General features: G+C 38.4%; 1 protein-coding gene across 1 annotated transcript; it reads left to right on the forward strand.

Annotated features, from left to right (window-relative positions):
• The first annotated feature begins 1548 nt into the window (after positions 1–1548).
• Positions 1549–22519, forward strand: LOC120631074 (zinc finger CCHC domain-containing protein 24-like). Its single transcript, XM_039900491.1, has 4 exons — positions 1549–2217; positions 17131–17322; positions 21534–21698; positions 22296–22519. Exons 1-4 carry the CDS (start codon positions 2062–2064, stop codon positions 22407–22409), a joined length of 627 nt encoding a protein of 208 aa, XP_039756425.1. The 5' UTR covers positions 1549–2061; the 3' UTR covers positions 22410–22519.
• The last annotated feature ends 1274 nt before the right edge of the window (positions 22520–23793 follow it).

Genomic DNA, 23793 nt, shown 5'->3' on the forward strand with positions numbered 1-23793 from the left:
ATCGTTTGGCGGTTGGGTGGTAACTAGCCACAACCGAAGCCGCCCAGACCAGACCAGACCAGAGAAAATTCTGAAGTTATGAATTTCCACTCAAATTCACAGCGCTACAAAACCAATAATACCAGGGAGGTCGTCAAAATATGTATCGTGATCTTCCCGTACGCAATCAACCTTTAGTAAATGGAACATCTTATTGATCAATGAGTTATATCGCGCATCTGTTGGCCGGGTACTCCGAGACCCGACGAGTTGACGACACACGACCGACAGTGTCCGACGCGTCCGACCTGCATCGTGGTAGGGGGGCTGAACGAAAATATTGCTTCACGAACTCCGCGGGTGCGCCCACATGTTGTATGGTGATGTGCGACTCGAGATTTATCGATATCGATAGCGGTTCCGTCCGGAGTAGTTTGGATAGTATCGTCAAGCGATACACAATACTTGGTAACTCATATTGTATTATCCACATGTGACTTTTCTTGATGGGTTTTTCAGAGTACAGAACTTCTTTTCTTTCGGGTGCGATCATCGAATAACCACGTTTTTTATCAGGTACGTTTTGAAATATACGTCAAGCATGTCAACTTATACTTGGCGATATAACTAATTGATCTCATTGAGCATCAGTTGGCCGGGTACTCCACGACCTGCCGAGTAGACCGACGCGTCCGACCTGTATCGTGGTAGGGGACTGAACGAAAATATTGCTTCACGGAATCCGCGGGTGCGCCCATATGTTGTATGGTTGTGTGCGATTCAAGATTTATCGATATCGAGTACCTGTGTCGTTTTAATTTTTTTGAACTTTGAGCTGAGTTCCTTAAATCGGCTCGCGGTAAATTTCAACTAATATTTATCTATTGATTAACAAAACTTTATTTATCTTATAAATAAGCTAATTCTAAAAATAAAGAATATAAATCACGTAAGTAAAAAGCGTTTTACCCCCGCCAAGCCACTCATTTGGTTCCGTCAGGCGTATTAAGCCACACCTGGCATCTGATACAGTGCTAGTTCTAATAGTTACATCTCTGGGTGAGTACAGAAGATCTTACAGGGGTACTTTGACTAACTACGTCATTTTACTAGGGAGTTAGATGAAAGACTCAGTTCTCAAAATAGGCATGAAATAGACTATACCCACGGTTTTCGTAAAATACCGTAAGAAACATGGACGCAGAAAGCGGGCAACAGCTAGTATCCATACTAATTTTACAATAGGAAAAGTAAGTTTGTTTGTTGGTTCTTACGTTACTCCCTAACGAAAATACTAATCGCTTTGATTTTTGGCATAGAATTAGTTGAAAGGACAAAAAGTAACATTGGCTACTTTTATCCCAGGAAAGCAATTTTTTTTAATAACAAAAACTATTTTTTTTTTAAATGTTAAAAAACACGGACAAAGAACGCGGGCAACATCTAGCAACACGATAATATAAATCAAACACCACGCACTTCCCTAATTCCTGCATCTCCCGTCTTAAGGAGCGGCCGCTCGGCGCTAGAGTAGTCACCCAGTAGCCGGCGCGCGCGCATCCCGCTCAACGGAGCGCGATCCAAAAATACCGACACTACGCAGCCGGGCCGGGCACGCAGCAGTGAGCAGTGTAGCCCCATTTCCACGCGTCACACTCGTTCGATTTTCAAAATCCCATTTAAACCGCGTATATTTCAGCTTGAAATCAGAAAATTCGATATTCAAATAGTTCGATAGTGTTAAAGTGGCTCAAACGACATCCAGGATTCGATATTTATGGATATCCAAAACACTATATTCAAACAGTTCATATTGTTGAATTAGGTCTCGTGTTAGGCATCCCTAATTGGATTATTTATCAGTTCTATAGTGTTAAAAGCTGTTATTTATTGACATCAAGAATTCGACATTTAAACAGTTCAAAGTGTTGCATTGTGTTCCGAGAACCGATATTCAGTTTTCGATATTCAAAAATTTTTCGTTTACCGACATTAATTCGATATTCAAACAGTTTGTTAGTGTTGTCGATATTCAAATAGTTCGATAGTGTTTTATTAGATCCGGTTTGTCGACAACTTCGCATGTGCAGTGCAGTTTTGAGTGCCTCACGTCATACGGATGTGGCGATGTCGCCCACCGCCATCGGCGGCGAGTTGCCCCAGTGGTGCGGGAAGACTGAGAGCTGCCCACAGGCCTTGCTAGGTTGGCTCTATCTGACCCACGATCAAAACGATCAGGTATGGACATCCCTGGTATACAAAACTTTACAATTGTATATAAGCGGTTTTTTTATTCAAATCCAAAACATTAGCTCTACCCACTGTTCTAGGCGAATGTGGGCTGGTGGGCTCTTTAACAACGATAACCTGACAAACGTTAAAGAGCTTTCAAATCGTGACGTTTAGTCTACCACTTTTACAGATTTATTTTGTTATCGATTTCGATACTTACTTGATTTTTTTTACCAGGAGCCCAGAAAGTCAAAAGAAGTATCGACAGTTGTACGCTTTCATCTTCATCCTGAGTCTGGCTTAGCATTAAAAACTGACACATGCAAAATTGAATTTAGTAAAAACGAAGACTCAAATTAAAGAGGAAAGTCATGTTGCTCGTTAAATGATTGGATCTTGAATTTTGAATTCTGAAAATAGAATTTAAAATTTTGATTGGATTTATGAAAATATATGATTCATAAATCCAATTACATTCATCTAGCATTCACTCGGGACTTGATCGCGTAGGATATCTGTTTTCCCATTTCCCGCGATAATATCTGAGACAGACGAGCATCTTAAAAACGTTTAGGCCGTAGTTCCCATACACGCTGGCCCAGTGCGGATTGGTAGACTTCACACGCCTTTGAGAACATTATGAAGACCTCGCAGGCATTCAGGTTTTCTCACGATGTTTTTCGCACATAACTCAGGAAAGAGGTGCATGCTGGGATTCGAACTCAGCCACCCGAAAGTGCAGCCGAAGTCCTAACCACGGGGCTATCATCGGTCTATTAAACATGCTACATTAAAATTTATAAATACCCACCAAAGTTTCTTGTTCCCTCGTTGTTTCTTTTTAAGGGCCTTTTTGCTGAGTTTAGGAATACAAATGTCTCTGCATTTGTGTCCTTAAGCACAGTAGACAGTGAGTCTTCAAAAAGGGTTCTAATAAAAAAATAGACTGAGAGGTTTTTTTGAAAGGGACCTGTACATGTTTGGAGGGTTACCATTTGCAGCTCCTTCATGAAAACATTCTTAAAATATCACTTGTTTTTATATACTATTTACTTACAAATTAATAAGTCGAAATAGTTTTATCAACTAATAATTTATTACTATGGTATGTTATAAGAGAGCCGATCCCGCCAACAAACTGTTCTGCAGTTTGACGGAATGTTTGTAATTTATCTTACTGTGCCGTAATTGTTTGCTGACATTGTTACTGAAAATAAATTTAAAAAGGAAAGGTGCTTATTTTTAAAACACAGAAACGTTACGTGCCTTTCACCTTACAATAAATTTTGTATGAAGTAGAAGATTATGGATGCTCCGGTTTCGGAGCGAAACGTGCATAGAATTGCCGAAGATCTGTTTGGTGTGGAGAGTATAAGGATTGAAGAAATTATAAATTACACCATACAGATTCTCCGGCTTCGTCTACGTAGACTTCAGGCTTGGGTCTAAAACTTCGCTGGATAACAATTCTTAATTCTAAATGTCCTTTTCCATAGCATAGGTGACATGCATACCAAATTTTAAAGCAGTCTGCCCGCGGCTTAGCTCGTAAACAATTTTCAATTTTTCTTCGGGATAAAAGGTAGCCCATGTTCTTTTCATGTTAAGGGCTACATGCATGCCAAATTTTATCCAAATCCGTTCAATCGTTTTTGCGTGATTGAGTAACAAACATTTTAGTAGTAGGATTAATCAAGAAGTTTTTAATATTCCTGAATTAGGTTTGGAGCTAGAGCGACTAATATTTCAGTGTTTCGCGGGATAAAATAATGCCAGACTGCATAGGTTCTTTGAACATTTATGATTGTATCTGCGACTCGCACTAATTAAAGACAATTAAAGAGCCAGCTGTTAAACTAGCCTCTTTGTTTACGAACTCGGCTGGCCTTGAAAGTTAATAGACATCGGGGCCCAGATTCTGGATTAATAAAGAAGAAACTGTGATTTGTGACGTTAACTTGTTACTGTTACAGTTGTCTAAAATTGACATAAAAGAACATGTTACGTATTTAAGACTCTGGGCTTATGATTGTTGAATACGAAGCATTTAATTAATGTCGTGTCCCAAAATTGATTCATAATTCTCATGGCCCAAAGTTAAGTCTAGCAATTAAACGAGGAAATAGCGCTAGAGTTTTGGGTGCCATGATCATAAGCGAATAGTTTGAAGGCATTAATAAATTACGAGAGCTCTAAGTTATGATTTAACTTATCCAAATTAATTAATTATGCTCAATATAACGTAACGCACCGCTACATAATTAAAACAAAGTCGCTTTCCACGTCTGTCTGATTATCCGTTAACTCCAACCTTAACCACGCAACAGATTTTCATGCAGTTTTCATCATTCTGAAGGTAATTTTTCACAAGTGGTTTTTCACATAAAAATAGGTAAAATTCGCTTGCCATTTAAAAATAATTTTAAATAGCTTACGTTGGCTAAACTTTCAGGGTTACTCTAAACTAGTATACAAGAGGATTGTAAATCATTATCCTATGATTCCAAGGTTTTAAAAGTTGTGATAGCCTCGGGGCTTCCGTTTCGGGAGGACTGAGTTGGATACCCGGCACGTATCTCTTACTTTAGAAGTTATGTACGATTTTATTTTCGAGCAATAAACTTCACTTGCTTTAACTGTGAGCATACCTGCATGCCCTTAGAATGTTGTTCTTAAGGGCGTGTAAGGTCTACAAATCCGCATTTGGTCAGCGTGATGGACTACGGCCTAAACTCTTCTCATTCTGAGAGGAGGCCCGTGCTCTGTAGTGGGCTGGTAATGAGTTGATGATGATGACGATATCAAGGTGTTGCATTCCCAGCATACATGTAAAGTACAGCGTTTCGGTGCACAAGTGATGTTAACCATACAGGTAGCGGACTAAAATTAGATCTGTGACGTAGGGTCTCCATGTACTGTAATGAATTAAGAGACATTATTTTTTCTTTATTCAGTGCCACGGATGCGTAAATCAAGACATCAAAATATGTGGACCAGGAAACCACTATTTTTATAAAGTTTTGCGTCAGAATTTAATAGAATTCACGCGTTTTCCATATATTTACTACTAGAACTGCTCGCAGCTTCATGTGAAGAAAGAAGTAGGTACAGTATCTACTCATTCACCAATGTTATATATGCAAAAGTTGCTGCGTGATAGAAATACAAACAAACTCACCTTCGCTAGTTTTTAATATGAATGGCTTTTCAGATCATAAAGTATCCTCACTATTACTCCAAATTCTAAGGAATTTAAATGCCAAATTTCATTAAAATCCTTTCTTCCTATTTCAATAGAAGATGCAATAAATTAATTGGGCTTATAGTTACGAGTATAACCCAATAATTACTTATCAGGATTTTTTTCAGATTTGCCTGATTTCGATTACCTACGTCTTTAATTACTTAATAAAATTTTATTAAATAGGTGTTTTTCTGTCATTTATTAAATTTATCCCAACATTGGTGCCATTTGAAATAAGAAATTTACTTGAGACCAGGTTAATGTGGGATTATGGTTTGATTTGCTAGCGGTAAGTCAAAATTAGATACTAAAATTGTTAGCTTAGGTATTTTTTAAAACAAATCGTTTTTTCTCAGAAAGGTTTTTGTTATTAAATTCAACGAAAGAAATAAAGTCATGTCAGGACATGTCCGAGAAACTCCTAAATGATGTTAGCCCTATTTCCGAACGACTTCCCGATGTACAACATGTGGTCGACTGTACCGTATTTCTATTGGTTTTACTGTACCAGCATCGTGTGGGAATGTTGCTCACATGGTACTGATTTCAATGTTACTGCTTCTTTTTGAACCCCAACGCAATGATGGGGCGTAGAGTTTTACTGAATTTGACTCATTAACTTTAAGTTTATGTTACTGTAACGTATGAATGTAGTTTGAAAAAAAGGATGTACATGTATAGTGAAAGAATATCATGAACGTACCTACTTCGTTCATACCTATACTGAGCTATAATTGAAACGTCAACAAAAGGTTTTTTACATTTTACTTGGTCGGTCTACCCTCATTTTAAATGGTAATGTGTAACATGGAATGATTTCGTAGCATTAAGCTGAATGTAAATATACTTACCTACTAGATTAACCAAGCAAAACTTTGTCTACGGCTGAGTGTACGGAAAAATTCTACTGAGTTTATGCTTCATCACATGAACCCATTGCACGGGTCTCCTCCCACAATGAGAAGGGGTTGAGTCCACCACGCTTGCCCAGTGCGGATTGGTGGATTCCACACACCATTGCGACCATTATGTAGGTTTACCCAGTGCCGGATTAACCACGTAGCAAGAGTAGCAATTGCTATCGGCCCCGCGAAAAGGGGGCCCGCATATTTAATACAACTCATCTCTTTGCGTAAAATTGAGTGAAACTTATTATTACTAGTAAAACAATACACATCAGTCACTCGGTAGCCGACGCACAAGTTTCAGGATATGTAAGTTTAAAAACTTATTTTGGCTTTCTATCGACAACGATATCTCTCAGACAGACAGACATACAGACATTATATTTCGCAAGAATATACTGAAAAATGTATTATTTAACCTTAGTTTTTTTTGCCTAACGTATCGAGATGAACAATTTAATCTATTTTCTATCTATCTATATATATATATAAAAGAGAAAGTGTGTGGGTATGTTCCGTATAGGCTCCGAAATGGCTGGACCTATTTCAATGAAACTTTCAGGGAATCTCCGGATTGACCTGGCGAGTAATCCTGTAAAGTTTGGTGACGATCGGAGCACTCCTATTTTTGAACTGTCCAACTGTCAAATACAGCTTTTATTTACTATGATGATATCCTATTGTTGGGTCTACATGGGTGTAGATAATGATCTTAACCCGCTCGAGAAGAGAATAGAAGAGAATGAATACGGAGATAAATAAATGTTTTTATATATTATGACACTTTAATTAAAAATGTTATGATGTATATTTATTGTTTAAATAAAATAAAGCAAAATCTAGCCCGGCGAAGCGGGCTGGGTACGCTAGTACACTATATAACTTGGTACACACAATCAATTAAAAGTAGACAAAAGGCGATTACCATAGGAAAAAAAAATGGACCGTTTTTCTAATGTTCTATTTTTAAACCTCCCATAGTCCACAGATGGAGTCCTAGTTACGGCAATTTGATTCATATACCGATACGAGTATATAGCAAGAAGCTGCAAGTTAATAAAAATCTTATCTCAATATACATTTATAGAAAGAATAAAGGACTGTATACTACAAAACCCCATCGAATATGGTTTTTTTTTTTAATTAATCAGGAGTATTCGATATTCTAAGCTTAAAGCACGAAAGCCACCTAACTCTCATAAAAATTTGGACATTCTCCTTTTATTTATTTTTATTACTTTTACTTTTATTGGTACCGTTCCAAGCAGATGGTTAGGAGACCATAAACAATGCGGTTCCTTTCTCATCTTCACCGAACTGCTAAAATAAACATACCAAATTAAGAATAGAGATATCGAGTTTATAGACCAAGGGTCGGTTAACGATTATTCAACGCATTTTGTACAGATTCAAAGTATTTCACCGATAGAATTGAAATCCAATTAATAACGGGACATTAAAAAAGGTATGGACTCTTTACGAAAAGCTTAGGTAGTTGTCAACTTAGTCAAAATCCCGATCAGCAGAGCTACATATTTAATGTCCATTCGTACGGTACAAAATTAATGATTGTCATCATCATATTCTATATTTATTCTATATTATTTACATTTTAGTGGTGATAACTGGTGCATATCATGCTCTTCGAGGCACAAAGTGCAAATGCGATTGCGTAAGAAAATCTTATTCATTTGCCAGCTTTAAATTTTGTTTTCATTGTTATCGATGCATTCGTCTTTTATATTATAAAAACACTAGCACGAAAAGTTGTATTATATTTGTTTTATATAAATATTGAATAAAAAGTATTCTACAGAATTTGTCTACAACGATTTTGGGAAGTTTAATAAAAGGGATTATTTCAACCGACGCGACGGATGCAAAATGTATGTAACTTTTTTATATCCAAGTCAACGATATACGTTTGAGCTAGCAATCGTTGATCAGCTCTTAGCCTATAAATATATGACAAATATTAACAATCAGGTGTCAGAACTCAATGGCGGCTCGCAGTCTCGCACGTAATGAGGTAACTTAGAGCAACATGAGATCGTCTGTGAGTCATTATGGAGCTTCAAAACAATGATATTTAGATTTAGTAGAGATTATGTTTGGATCAAACGGAAATCTCCTCGTAAACAAACTTGTGACCTTTTTGCCACTCACATATGCAATCTGCATTGCGTCACTTAGCTAAAAACTTTTATTTATAGTATTAATTGTCGGACCAAGGTGGGATACCATCAGTGGCGTGCATAGAGGGTATGCAGAGGGTATGCAGATGATAAAAAGTGAAGAAAACCTCCAGTACGAGTTACAAATACTTGAGGGTAGGATTGTTATAACTCTTACAATGCCTATCCTTAGGTTTTTAAAACTCATACTGGAGATTTTCTTCATTTTATATCATCTGCATAACCTGTGCATACCCTCTATGCACGCCACTGGATACCATCGACTATAATCAGAGCAATATTTCGCGAAGCCATGCAAGAAACACGTCCTACGAGTGCTCATATGCGTGCAATTACACCCGCAACCCATTAACGGCCACTACAGGGTCTCCTCCCACAATGAGAAGAGGTTAAAGCCGTGGTCCACCACGTTGGGTGGACTCCACACACCTTTGAGAACATTTCACCGAACTCTCAGGCATGCAGGCCTCACGATGTTTTCCTTCACCGTTGAAGCAAGTTATATTGACCGCCGACTGGCGCAGTTGGCAGTGACCTTGCTTTCTGAGTCCAAGGCCGTGGGTTCGATTCCCACAACTGGAAAATGTTTATGTGATGAATGAATGTTTTTCAGTGTCTGGGTATTTATCTGTATATTATAAGTATTTATGTATATTCATCAGTCATCTTAGTACCCATACGCTAAGCTACGCTTACTTTGGGGCTAGATGGCGATGTGTGTATTATCGTAGTATATTTATTTATTTAAAAAAAAAAAACAAAAAAAAATATTGAATTACTTAAATGCGCATAACTTTGCGCGCATAGAAAAGTTTGAGGCGCGTGCTGGGATTCCAACTCGGCCCCCCGAAAGGCAAGTCGAGCTCCTACCCACTGGGCTATCACCGATCCAGTGTGTTATTTTATACCTCAGAGAAAAAACAATAGAGCGATTAGGTCGAAAGCATTAAGCAGCTGTGTGTTGTGTTCCTAAAAGATCCCAGAGCTTCCCAATACGAAGCGAGGGTGGCCACCGAGGAGGTTTTAGTGTAAGAATCCCACATAACCTATACTTGTCCCCCAGGAAGCTGGATATTTCACCAGGAGATTTCCCACTCATAAAAAAGCTAGAAGTAACAATTTGGCGGCCTTATACCGATCTCTTCACACTCTTGGCACTATTCCATTCTCTTGCTGTAAGTCCTATGTACAAGGGTTGCCCGTAAGAGATTGCTTGCAGCAATAAAGCCGCCTTTGCATGTCTACATTGTGTATTGTATACTCCTTACTGTTTCTTTTACTGTATGTTATACGTGCAATAAAGTGTTTCTTCTTCTTTTCTTCAAGGCAACTAAAGGCGTTAGAAGAATTTTTGAAGTTATACTTCTTTTGCAAAAGTTATTCTTCTTTGAAAAATGCTGAGAGTTTCTAACGATGCGCGCGCACACCGTCACAAAAAAACCGACACCCTGAAGTTAGCTATAGTCTACATTTTGGTTTTTCAAAAAAGGTTTCAGTGTATTAAATACCCTTTTTACTGTCAGTGTCGTTTTTCTACAAACTTAGAATAGCGTGAAAGTTTTTTTTTTTGTAAAGATTATTATCTTGTTACGCCAAAGAAGTATAACTTCTAACGCGTGTACATAAGTACACACACGTTTTTTTTTGTAATCGACTAAGTACAAATTGGCCCTTGTCTGCAATCGCACCCGGTAGTAAGTGATGATGCAGTCTAAGGTGACGGCCGATTGGCTCAGTGGGCAGCGACCCTGCTCCATGGCCAACGTCCAAGGCCGTGGGTTCGATTCCCACAACTGGAAAATGTTTGTGTGAAGAACATGAATGTCTTTCAGTGTCAGGGTGTTTATATGTATATTTTAAGTATTTATGTATCCTATTCATAAAAATATTCATCAGCCATCTTAGTACTCATAACACAAGCTACGCTTACTTTTGGGCTAGATGGCGATGTGTGTATTGTCGTAGTATATTTATATTTATTTATTAATTTAAGATGGTAGCGGCCTAACCTGTTAGGGAGTATTTTAGTCATACCCCTAATCGGTTACTACACTCGCTCGCTTAATCGCTTAGCGGACGTCTCTGTCGGTAGGGTGGTTACTAGCCACGATGAAAGCCTTCCAACAAACGAAAATACTATAGATTCATTGTACGGTGGGTGGTGAGTGGTGAGTCACGGCGTCAACGCACGCGTCTCAGAATTGGAGCGAATTGGTACCTAATTCGTTAAACACATGCGCGTGCACAGCGCGTGTGGGGCGACCAGAAGCGCGCGGACATTAGGACAATGTGCTCAGAATTCAGAAACCAGTCAAATCCTCTCACCTATTCTATCTCATCTCATCTATTATTAGGATGTCTTGGATATACCGGCATTGTTCCGCCGCCAGAGCCTCTTCTATTGTCTGGCGCGTGAATGAATGAATGAATACACTTTTATTGTACACCATAGATAAAATTTACAGAGATACAAATACAACAGCACAATAACGTAGAACGTACAATTTAGCGGCCTTATCGCTAAATAGCGATCTCTTCCAGGCAACCAAAAGCATACAAGAAAATGCTATACGAAATTACGCGTGCAGGTTAGATTGACGTTTGATGCCGACCAGATGTGTTTATCGTTCTCCCTCTTACTGGGTCATCGGTTTGTTCCGCCAATTATTACAATAAGAAAACTTTAAGCCACCGTCCTATTTCATAATCCGTTCTGGTGCTTGATTCACTAACTCTTCCAACATGTTGCCAACTGGTCGTCTTTATACATCATATCAACCCATTACCGGGCCAGGGCACGGATCTCATCCCTCAATCAGAAGAGGTTAAAGCAGTAGTCCACAACGCTTGCCCAGTGCGGATTGGTGGACGTCTTTATACAAAATGCATAATTTTATAGCGACAGTTGTAAAATCATCGCATATTTCTGGCAGCCGGTTGCGTAGTTCGCAGCAACCCGGCTTTCTGAGTCCAAGGCCTTGCGTTCGATTCCCGCTATTGGAAATTGTTTGTTTGACGAGCATTTATGTTTATCTGTATTTTCTAAATATTTATGTATATAATTCATAAAAATATTCATCAGTCATCTTAGTTCCCATAACACAAGCTACACTTACTTTGGGGATAGATGGCGATGTGTGTATTGTCATAGCATATTTATTTCGTACTGAATAGGGTGAGGAAGACTTAGCAGAAATCCCGACTTTTTGGGTGACCTGAGATTTAAGGACCTTGATATCATCGGCGGTAGAACATTTTTTTTTTCATTCAACTACAAGTTAGCCCTTGACTGCAATCTCATCTGGTGGTAAGTGATGATGCAGAATAAAATGGTAGCTGGCTAACCTGTTAGGGAGTATGGTAGTTGTACCCCTAATCGGTTTCCCCGCGACATCGCACCGGAACACTAAATCGCTTAACTGCACGTCTTTGTCGGTAGGGTGGTAACTAGCCACGGCCAGAGCCTCCCATCGGACCGGACCAGCAGTGGCGTACGCTGAGTTTCTTCCCAGGGTATGCATAACTTAGGAAAATTGCATAAAACGGCAAAAATCCTCCTATACGAATTATATATCAATTTTAGGGTAAGCAGTGCTTTTTAGCATGTATGAAGTGCACGCCACTGCGGACCAGAGAAAATTCAGAAATTATTTTTCCCAAATTGCCCCTGTTGGGAACCGGGAGCTCCTACTTAAATTCACAGCGCTCACCGTCACGCCAGGGAGCTCATCATATCACGCTAAAAACTAAACTTAAAACGCAATTCTCTAAATTTTAGGACTTTTCTTTGAAATACCCGTATAGTTGGTATTCCTAGTTGAGCAATGGAAGTGCTGGCATCTTATTAACTCCGATTTTATTTGTCTAAATCGACCCCCCTACGATGTTGATTGGAATCACGCACAGTTGTTAGCGTCTGCGGCGATGTGAAAACGATCATATTTTCAGTCCCTGTTAGTTGAGAGACGCTCTTAATGATATTTGCGTCATCATTATCACGACGAACTCGCTGGCGCAACGGTCAGCGCTGTGAATTTAAAGTCCCGGGTGCGATTCCGGGCAGGGCAGTTTGGGAATTTATAATTTCTGTATTTTCTCTGGAATGGTCTGGTCCGTCGACAAAGATGTGCACGCAAAGCGATTTAGCATTTCGGTACGTTGTCGGGTAGAAACCGTTTAGAAAGATGGAAAGAAACGTAAAGACGACTATTATTATTATTTATTTATCTACTCAAATTATTGCTCTAACCAGGTTGCTCTTCTAATAATTTAAAATGACGTTGTGAGATGGTGATAACAAAAAAAAAAAAACACCCGGCTAAGTTTGTTGTGACCGGCTTCTTCTCAGACCAGGACGCGTTTGGAACCCTCGTAGCTTTAGTTTTAAGTTTACGAATGTGGTTATCGCCATCATCTCACTACCGTGTGGTTCTTATGTACGCATCAAAAGTGCCACCTGTGGGCCTACTTGAATAAAGATATTTTTGACTTTGAAAACTTTGACTGTGACATATTTAAGTATTTATGGTATATTAAGATATAAATAAATAAATAAATAATAAATATTTTTTTAATAAATGTAGATATTCGTATGTATGTACTAAATAGTGTACCCCAAATATTGGTTTTCTTTTTAGTTTTCCTAATCCTAAGGTTGCCTGGCAGAGTTCGCTACTTAGCGATAAGGCCGCCTATTGTATCCTGCTTTATTCTTCATGTGTTTGTTCTTTTTTTGTCTCGTTTTTCTGAGTGGTGTAAATAAAATAAATAAAGAAAGAAAGAAAGAAAAATTTATTTTTTACATTGCGCCACACATTACAATATTGTGAATATTGTTATGTGTGGCACAACCTAGAAAAATGGTGCCAGCTCAGCATTGTGCTGCATGCGCCATACAGCACTGTTTTTCAGTTGGCACCTTGTACCAGGTAATACCACGGAAACACGTAGCCATCTACGGACCACATTTGAATATTTAAATTTAAATGCTTAACAAAAATCAATCGAAAAAAATATAATACAACAATAAAACGAATACTACTAAACTAACTAAATAAATCCACAACTATTAAATTAATAATTTAAACTAACATATACTTATATAGACTTGAAAATGAAAATGAGTACAGGTTTCATATAAGTGCTGTACTCCCTAACAGGTTAGCCCTCTACCATCTTAGATTGCATCATCACTTATCACCAGGTAAGATTGCAGTCAAGGGCTAACTTGAAGTAGAATAAAAAAAAAAACAAGGCCACTACAAGGCTCGTGTCTCCTTACCATTTTAGTAATAAATAATAATAAATAAATAAATAAATATACTACGACAATACACACATCGCCATCTAGCCCCAAAGTAAGCGTAGCTTGTGTTATGGGTACTAGGATGCCTGGCGAATATATTTATGAATTATATAAATAAATACTTATAATATACATATAAACACCCAGACACTGAAAAACATTCATGCTCATCACACCAACATTTTCCAGTTGTGGGAATCGAACCCACGGCCTTGAGCTCAGAAAGCAGGGTCGCTGCAAACTGCGCCAATCGGCTGTCAAAAGTAAAAGTAGAAGTATTCATAAATCTTTTAACTTTGTACTATGCTCCCCGTGTGAGCATTTTCCTTTCTTACTATGTAAATTCTATCTGTGATAACTTGTAATTGGCTATACTTGATTAATTTACTTTCATTTTTTTTATTTTCTGTTATTAGCTGTAAGTTTTCCTGTACAATAAAAAAAAAAAAAAAATAGAAGTAGAGCTTTTCGTCGGTCTCCCTGCAACGGTGAACGCTGTGAATTTAAGTAGGAGGTCCCGGGTTCGAATTCCGGCAGGGCCAATTTTTCTCCAGTCCGGCCTGGTGGGAGACTTTGACAGTGGCTAGTTAGGTACCATCATAACGACAAAGACGCGCCGCTAAGCGATTTAGTGTTCCGGTGCGATGGCGCATAGAAACCGATAAGAGTTTGACTACCATACTCCTAAAAGGTTAGCCCGCTACCATTAAAGACTACATCATTTTACCACCAGGTGAAATTGCAGTCAAGGGCTAACTTGTAAAAGGTATAAAAAAAGAGCTCGTCTGGGGAAGTACTAAAACAATGCTTCTTTCTGCCGCAAAGAAACATTGCTGCCATATGAGGCTTACAATCAACGCCTCAGATTAATGCCCAAAGGGCGGCACTTTGCAGGACGTAATATGCCCTCGTATAATATGCGAAGTGTTGCCTTGTTCATAGGCGACGAGTTTCCATTTACCATCAGGTGGGACATCAGCTTGGGCCGACGATAATTAGTTTAAAAAATACTTTACAATGCTTTGCTGCTTGGTGACAGAAATAAGCATGTTGTAGTACTTCCCCGGAACTCTGTCACAAAATCTCTATGTACGGGAGGTGATACGCTCGACCGTAAAAATAGGAAGATCTTCCTCCCAGCGGGTGATCGTGCTCGGGGACCGAGGTCCGAACATTCAATTTTGGAAGTTGTATATATAGGCATTCTTCGTGAACACTTCGCTAGCGCGATGCAGGATTTTTGTGGCGCCATCTGGTTCTGTAATGTGGAGACCGCTACATCTAATTCTACTGAAAATGTTTTAAAAACGATTCACTCCGAGGCACGGGTAAAGACTACATACATTTTGTTGCCACCAATTGAAGCGTACGTAACAATCGACCTGTGCGCTTGACTCAGAATTCAAACTCAGAATTCGTGATCATCATATACACTCATTACTGGCTCACTACAGGGGTCTCCATCCACAGTGGGAAAGTTTTAGGCCGTAATCCACAACGCTGGCCCAGTGCTGATTGGTGGACTTCACACGCCTTTGAGAATATTATGGAGAACTGAGTGTTATCCATAATGTTCATGCAGGTTTCCTTAAGATGCTTGCCTTCACCGTTGAAGCAAGTGATATTTTAATTGCTTAAAAAGTACATAACTTAGAAAAGCTAAGTGTGCGTGCTGGGATTCGAGCTCGGCCACGAAAGTGTAGTAGAAATCTGGGCTATCACTACTGGGCTATCACTGTCTTAAAATTCTTACTTTTAAACAAATTCCTCAGCTATCCCTATCCCTATACTTACTTATTTAATTACTGATATTATCTATGTAAATGTAAGTTGGTTTATTACGCTTTCACGCAAAAACTACTTAACCGATCCTCATGAATTTTTGTACACATATTTTTGGAAGTGTTAGAAGTAATATAGGATACTTTTTATCCCAACATTAAGCTCGGCTCCTTTGGGAGAGAGGATGAATGTGTTTGACACCGTAACTTCGACAAATTGTAACCGATTTAAATAATTATTTTTGTACTGTAGAGGTTATAATATGTGTTTAATTTTGCCCAAAGCTTTGTGTAAATCTGATGAATGTGGTTGGAGATAGAGCACAGAACTCCTCAGCGGACAGCAGCAAACCCCTCATTTAAGGCTTAGCGATACTGAATACTATAATTTTTTTTAGAACTACAACTAAATTGAATGCCACATCAAAAAACAAAATCAATATATATAGCGGTAATAGCTAGTATACTATAAGTAGGCGACATGTTACGAATTAGTGTTGATTAGAAATACTCGCAGATGTTTAGTTCACTCAACGTTAGCATGCGTAGCCAAATCTCATATCACACTTCGCTGTGATTCAAATTTTTCATTAGCCTAAGATGTTAATTCTAACTAATATTATAAATGCGAAGGTGTGTTCATCTGTTTGTCATTCTTTCACGCCCTAGATGATTTACTAGAGTGCTAGGTTTGTTCATCAAAGTCAAAAGATAAAGTCCTATTCTGTAACTTCATTATACTTAGTAAAAGCTAGAGTGCTATATATATATATATATATATATATATATATATATATATATATCAGCTATGTATATATATTCAGTTACAAAATAAATAAGATATAAATTTTCATAATAGTATTTCTGTCTTGTAAAAACAATAAAGAAAAGCGATTGTTAAATCGTAAAATTTTGATGTTGGAAAAGAGCGACTTCTCAGTTTCCGACATACGCCGGCTTCTTCTTGGTAGGATCTGCCTTTTGAACTGGTGGTAGAGTCACTACGAACAAACTCATGTCGAAGTATCTCACTTTATGTTTATAATATCGGCTACATTGATTAAGAAAACCAACTGTTCCCACTGGTTTCATTAAAAAGTTTATAAACATTTTTTGATTTGAAATAATATGAAGCGGTGATAGCGCAGTGAGTAGGAGCTCGACTTCACTTTCGGAGGGCCGAGTTCGAATTCATTCGTCGTTCATCGCAAGCACCTCTAACTTTTCGAAGTAATGTACGTTTTAAGCAAACAAAAAATATCACTTACTTCGGCGGCGAAAAAAAACATCGCGAGGAAACGTGCATGTCTGAGAGTACTACCTGTAACACATGTAACAAAAACATGTAAGTAACACATGTTCACAAAGATATGTGGAGTCCACCAATCCGCACTGGGCCAGCGTGGTGGACTCGGTCTTTAACCCCTTCTCATTGTGGAAGAAGACCCTGTAGTGGTTTTGAATTTTCAAACTCTTTCTCAATTTTCAGTGGGTGCCAGGCTCAGTATGGGGTCCCCTGCCAACAGCGGCGACTGGCACCACGCAGCAAGCAGACGACACCAGCTCACTGGCAGATCAACTGGCAGCGATGTCGCTGCGCCGGCCGCCGCGACATCCGCCGCCGGCTTACATGTGTCACTTGTGCTTCAAGAAAGGTCACTACATTGGCGACTGTCCACAGGTAATTTTTTTTGTTTTTTTTTAATCAGATAGTTCTTATTTGGCGACGGCCGACTGGCGCAGTGGGCAGCGAACCTGCTTTCTGAGTCCAAGACCGTGGGTTCGATTCCCACAACTGGAAAATGTTTGTGTGATGAGCATTAAGTGTTTTTAAGTGTCTGGGTGTTTATATGTATTTTCTAAGTATTTATGTATATATAATTCATAAAAATATTCATCAGTCATCTTAGCACCCATAACACAAGCTACGCTTACTTTGGGGCTAGGTGGCGATGTGTCTATTGTCGTAGTATATTTATTTATTATTATTTATTTATTTCTGCAAACCCCTCTGCTATTATCATCGTTATATCAACCACTGGATCTCCCTCACAGTGAGAAGGGTATAGGCCGTAGTCCACCACGCTGGCCTAGTGCGTATTGGAGGCCTCCAAACGCCTTTGAGAGCATAATTGAGTTCAGGTTTCCTCATGCAGTTTTCCTTCACCGTTGAAACAAGCGATTTCTTAATTGCTTAAAATGCATGAAACTTAGAAAGGTTAGAGCGAGCTGGTATTCGAACTCGGCCTATTAAGCACAGCCCACTGAAAATAAAGCCGTAGTCCTAAACATTAGACTATCACCGCTTATCAGAGGTTGACAACCATTAAGGCTATCTGAATTTTAAACACTTCTTCACGGAACAAGGACTGGGTACTTTTTCCATACAATTGGCGTTAAATTTTCAGCAAATGTCCCTTTTCCACCGAGTGTCCGACGATTTTCCCCTGAATTACGAGCTTCTATAACCCTTTAGTTTAACGTACGTTCATGAATGCCCAAAAATTGAGTAAAATGATATCAAGAACCGTTCATTTGAAATTGTGAAAACATAATTTTGATTCGCATTTACAATTTCAATAGAGGTTTGAATTGAATTGAAACAACGATATCACATCTCGAGTATTCTGACGATGACAAACTGGGCCCGGTGTGGTCGAATATTTCTTTTATAGAGAAAAATATAAAAATATTTTCTTCTGAACGTTCTGGCACGAAGCCAGGGCGACTTATGGCGGAAATAGCCACATTACAGAGACGTTGCTGATTTGAGCTATAATTGAAGATATTTCGAAGAGTAAAAACCTGTCGAGTTTACAAAACACATCAGGGATCTATGACACAGCAAGGTTGATGTCTGCTAGGAGAATCTATTAATATTGGCTTGGCAGCATTGGGATAGCTAAGTAAAGTCTTCTCATATTTAATATCTCAATGTCTTACCACGGTATCCTTTCAATTTAATATGTAAATAATAATGTTTATTTTCAAAAAATCTTAAGTCTATACAATATAGTATAAGGTTTTCTTATTTTATAGGATGGGGCATCCATGAAATAAGTACGTTTTCAGTATCGTCATTATAAACCCTTCAAATATGTAGTTATGGCTTTTTTACAATTTATTTTGTTATCTTCCTCACGTGATCGTTTCATCTTCATAGCTAAAATGAAGACTTACGGATAAACAGATCCACAAATTTCAGTCCCTCACCAAGCTAGGAAGAAAGCTAAGTAACTTTTTCTTGAAGGATATAAATTAGAAACAAAGATAACCAAGGTCACTGACACAGAATTAAGATCATACAGAACCCTCACTCAGACATTATTGCATGCAGCGCATTACGTCCAAAAACAGTGAAAACGCCCCACACACGTCTCACTTAACACTCGCCTGATATTTCTATCTCACAAAATTTTCCCCGTTTTATAGAAAACGTCCAGAAAAATTGAGGTAAAATAATTATTGCCAACTGCTAAATGGAGTGCAGTGACTGACCACCTGTTCGAGAAACACTACTAAAGTGGAGTGGTTTTTGAGGCTTCAATTTAAGTCGTGTACACGTTTTCTGTATGTGCTTAATTCTCTGGTCTCTGGCATAGCCCATTGCAAGCTGGAATTTTAATTGGCAGGCCAGGCCTGTTGTATGTCTAATGGCTCTTAGACGTGGAGACTCCTGTTATGGCGATCGCTAAGGGGGCGTCCATAAATTACGTGAGGTGTTTTTTTTTAATTTTCTGTCCCTTCCTCCCCCCCTGGTGAGATGTCGTGAGATTTTATTCAACCCCCTCCCCCATCCCCTTGGATTGGATTATTATTGTAAAAAGACCAATAGACCAAATTAGTATAATTTGTTTATGTTTCAATCAGAAAACTTAAGATTAGATGAGACTTGACTCGCCCCCCTCCTCCCCTTAAACATCTCACGTATTTTATGAACGCCCCTTACAAGTAAACGTATTGTGAAACGCCAACGACCAATCATATATTTAGACAGTGGCGTGAATGACAAAGATTGTGGAAAGGACCGTGTTGGCGTTTTTTATCAAAGTCCTATGTCCTGCAGCCGTGGACGAACGCAAGCTGAAATGATGATCATCATCGTCATCATCATATCAACCGATCACCCGCCCACTACAGGGGGTTAAAGGCCGTAGTCCACCACGCTGGCCCAGTGCGGATTGGTGGAAATGATGATCATAATTTGTTAATTGATATTTGTGCGATGAATACCGTATTTAATTGGAAATGATTCACTTCAGAGTATATTATTCTATTTGTATCCTGTTTCGCTTGTCAGGTAATGTTGACTTTACAGTTTCAGTTCTATTACCTGTTCCTAGCTTCTGCGAGCCACGTCTGTGCTTGACCGGTCCACGTTGACCTTTAGCATGAGATTGCGAAGTAATAAAAAGTATACGTTTTTGACCCACTTCACAACGCATAAAGGCACCTTTATTCTGGTACAGATAACATGGCACTCAAAGTCCATCGAAGTTTAAAGGAAGCATTGATTGCGTGTCCTATTTCAAAGATAATATTTATTTTGTAAATTTCTACAGATATGTTGAAATTCTGTATATTTTTATGGACGATAAAATTAAAAAGTGCTAAGATTGGTGGAGTCCCATCTTCGACATTTTACACGAATGTCCAAGAATTGTATTGTTTTCTGGGTTCACGTTTGTATGTATGTATGTGAGTTTCTTTATCCCCTGACCCACCATGACATTTACTAACGAATGGTCACAAACTTAGATTGCATTATTACTTCACCTCAGTTGACCAGCGCAAGCCTATCCCTATCCCTATCCCTATCCCTACTTCCCTATCCCTACTTCCCTATCCCTACTAATATTATAAATGTGAATGTAAGTTTGTTTGTTACGCTTTCACGCAAAAACTACTTAACCGATCCTCATGAAACTTTGTACACATACTCTTGGAAGTGTTAGAAGTAATATAAGATATTTTTTATCCCGACATTAAGCTCGGTTCTTTTGGGAGAGGGGATGAAAGTGTTTGACAATTTTACACCATAACTCCGACAAATTATATCAGATTTAAATAATTATTTTTGTACTATAGTGGTTATAATATGTGTTTAATTTTGTCCAAACTGTGGTTGGAGATAGAGGACAGACCTCCTCAGCTGACAGCAGCAAACCCCTCATTTAAGCTTAGCGATACTGAATACTTTTTTTTTTTTTAGATCTACAACTTAATTTAATGCCACATCAAAAACAATATCAAACGTAGACGAAGTCGCAGGCAACAGCTAGTCTAGTATAAAAAATAAAAGGTATCATTAGAATTCTACAATGATCCCGAGTAACACATGCAGTATGCCGGCTGTATTGTATAATTTCCAATATGAAAATGTGTTGTGTTTTTATTTATTTATCTTATTTATCGCTTTACCATAAAAACGGCTACAAAAAACAAAAGGCAGACCTAATGCCAAAGCATTTTCTACCATTCCTTCGGACGTGCGAGCAAAATGAATGAGGTTGGAAGGTGAGGGGAGGAAAAACTTTAGAACGTAAAAATAAACATACAAATACATATATATACATGTAAAATACATAAATATAGATACACAATTTATATACGTACGTATTGGTACGTTTATATCCGAACGTGTATTTAAAATTTAAAAAAACGTGTAGAGAAGAAGAAAAAAAAACGAAATAGATGTAAGAACAGTGTAAAGAGGAAACCATGGAGACATCCTTCTAGGCGTAAGTACTCGTTACTTACGCCTAGAAGGATGTCACACAAACCTTTTTTAACAGATATTCCTTGACCAGTCTCTAAAACGACGGTTTAGAAGTGGCTCTTTTTATCGACTCCGTCAAGTGCTTGTTTTTAGTTGGATTGTTATGTTTTCAGGCTCGACCGAAAGGCGAAGGTTTGACTCCGTACCAAGGAAAGAAACGCTGCTTCGGCGAGTACAAATGCCCGAAGTGCAAGCGCAAATGGATGAGCGGGAACTCTTGGGCAAACAACGGCCAGGAATGCATCAAATGTCGGATCAACGTCTTCCCGCACAAACAGGTACCTTTTTTTCCCTTGGGGAACTCCACATGAATACCACCACGCCACGGTGAGGCACGGTGATTATGTCGGGCTCGTACCGACTAAACCCCCACGGTGTTCCTACCAGTCGCCTGGTGCCTGGGCCACAGGAACGCTTTCCACTTTTATTCCACTACAAGTTAGCCCTTGACTGCAAACGCACCTTGTGGTTGATGCAGTCTATGATGGTAGCGGGCTAACCTGTTAGGGAGTATGCCATACCCCTAATTGTTTTATACGCGACATCGCACCGGAACATTAAATCGCTTAGCGGCACGTCTCTGTCGGTAGGGTGGTAACTAGCCACGGCCAAACCCTACCACCACAACAGACCAGAGAAATTCAGAAATTATAAACTCCCAAATTGCCCCTGCCGGAAATCGAATCCAGGACACCATACTTAAATTCACAGCGCTCTAAATTCACAGCGCTCTAAATTCACAGCGCTCTTAATTCACAGCGCTCTAAATTCACAGCGCTCTAAATTGCGCCAGGGAGGTCGTCATATATATTTTGGTATAGTTTTCGTATTTTATCTCCTTCAAATTAATTTGTGTTAATATCTCCAATTTTCAGAGGCCTTTGGAAAAGCCTGACGGCCTGGACGTGAGCGACCAGTCCAAGATTCATCCCCAGCATCTCTGCCAGAAGTGTCGCTCACTAGGCTTCTACTGTCGCCGGGAATATTGAACTTTAATGCACAATTGACCACGCGGTAGCCATCTGGCAAAAACTAAGGGCTTCATCGAAATTTTATATGTCCATATATATTTCATTGAGATTTCATATTGTTCATTTGACATAATAAAATAATAAAAATCATTTATTCACACGATTATTAAATTGTGACAGAAATCATAGTTTAGTACTATGTATGGTTGAATCACTGGTACCTAAACTGAGTAAAAACTCGTACTATTAATATATATAGATATATAGATATATATATATATATATATATATATATCTATAAATAGATATCAGTGCTCTCCTCTATATAGTTATGTTTGATACAACAACATAAGACTACGACAAGTATATTTTATTTTGGATATAGATTTAACTAACATGCAACATGCAAAAATATTGAAGAAGTCATATCAACCTATCAACCTATCAGTATAACTAAAAGTAGACCTAAATATAAGTAATAACAAGTTTTGTTCTAAGCTACAACCCAAAGTATGTTTGCACATCATTACAGATTTCCGTGTATTATATTCATAAAGATATCCATCAGCTATCATAGTACCCATAACACAAGCTATGCTTACTTTGTGGCTAGAGAGTGATATGTGTACTTTCGTAATATATTTATTTATTTATATAGTAGAGAATTCCAAATTCCACGATCTTGTGACGATTGTGTCGCTTACTCGCAATTTATTACGTCTTTCCACAAAGGCTAGAATTTAACAACACAACGCTTATTGGTGCTGCGTTAACACCTTGGGTCCCCCTGTTCTCAGAGTTATGTAATGCCCAACCCGTTGCCACTACAGGTTTGCGACCTCGGCATTAGCTGCACAAACTAAATAGTCTTGCCTACAAAAACTTACTCAGGTAAACATTGAAAAAATACAAACTTTTTATTCATCAATAGGTGTGTATAATTCAAATTCAAATTCAAAATTTCTTTATTCATGTAGCCCTATCACAGGGACTTATGAAGCGTTCATACATATATGTTTACATAATTGTAAGGGGATGGTGATAACTTTGTTCGCCAACTTAAACCTAAAGCTACGAGGGTTCCGAACGCGCCCTGGTCTAAGAAGAGCCCAGAATTATTTTTTTTTATTTATATATAATATAATACATCATATATTCATCATTATTTTATACATAATACATCATCCTGATCCAAATTTTTAGGAGTCTTAGTAAACACTAATCTAGAAGAGTCTTTATAATAATATGCTCTCTATTTATAGGCCTTCGTCAGGCTGTTATTTTGGACATGGTTATTCCATATATTATGTTTAATGTTATCTTAAACTCAGTTTCATTTTAAAACACCATTTCATACACAATTCTGAAAGTACAGAATGAGAAACAGTTACATTTGATGCTG

Source organism: Pararge aegeria, chromosome 17, assembly GCF_905163445.1.
Source record: "Pararge aegeria chromosome 17, ilParAegt1.1, whole genome shotgun sequence".
In the NCBI taxonomy this organism is placed as follows: domain Eukaryota; kingdom Metazoa; phylum Arthropoda; class Insecta; order Lepidoptera; family Nymphalidae; genus Pararge; species Pararge aegeria.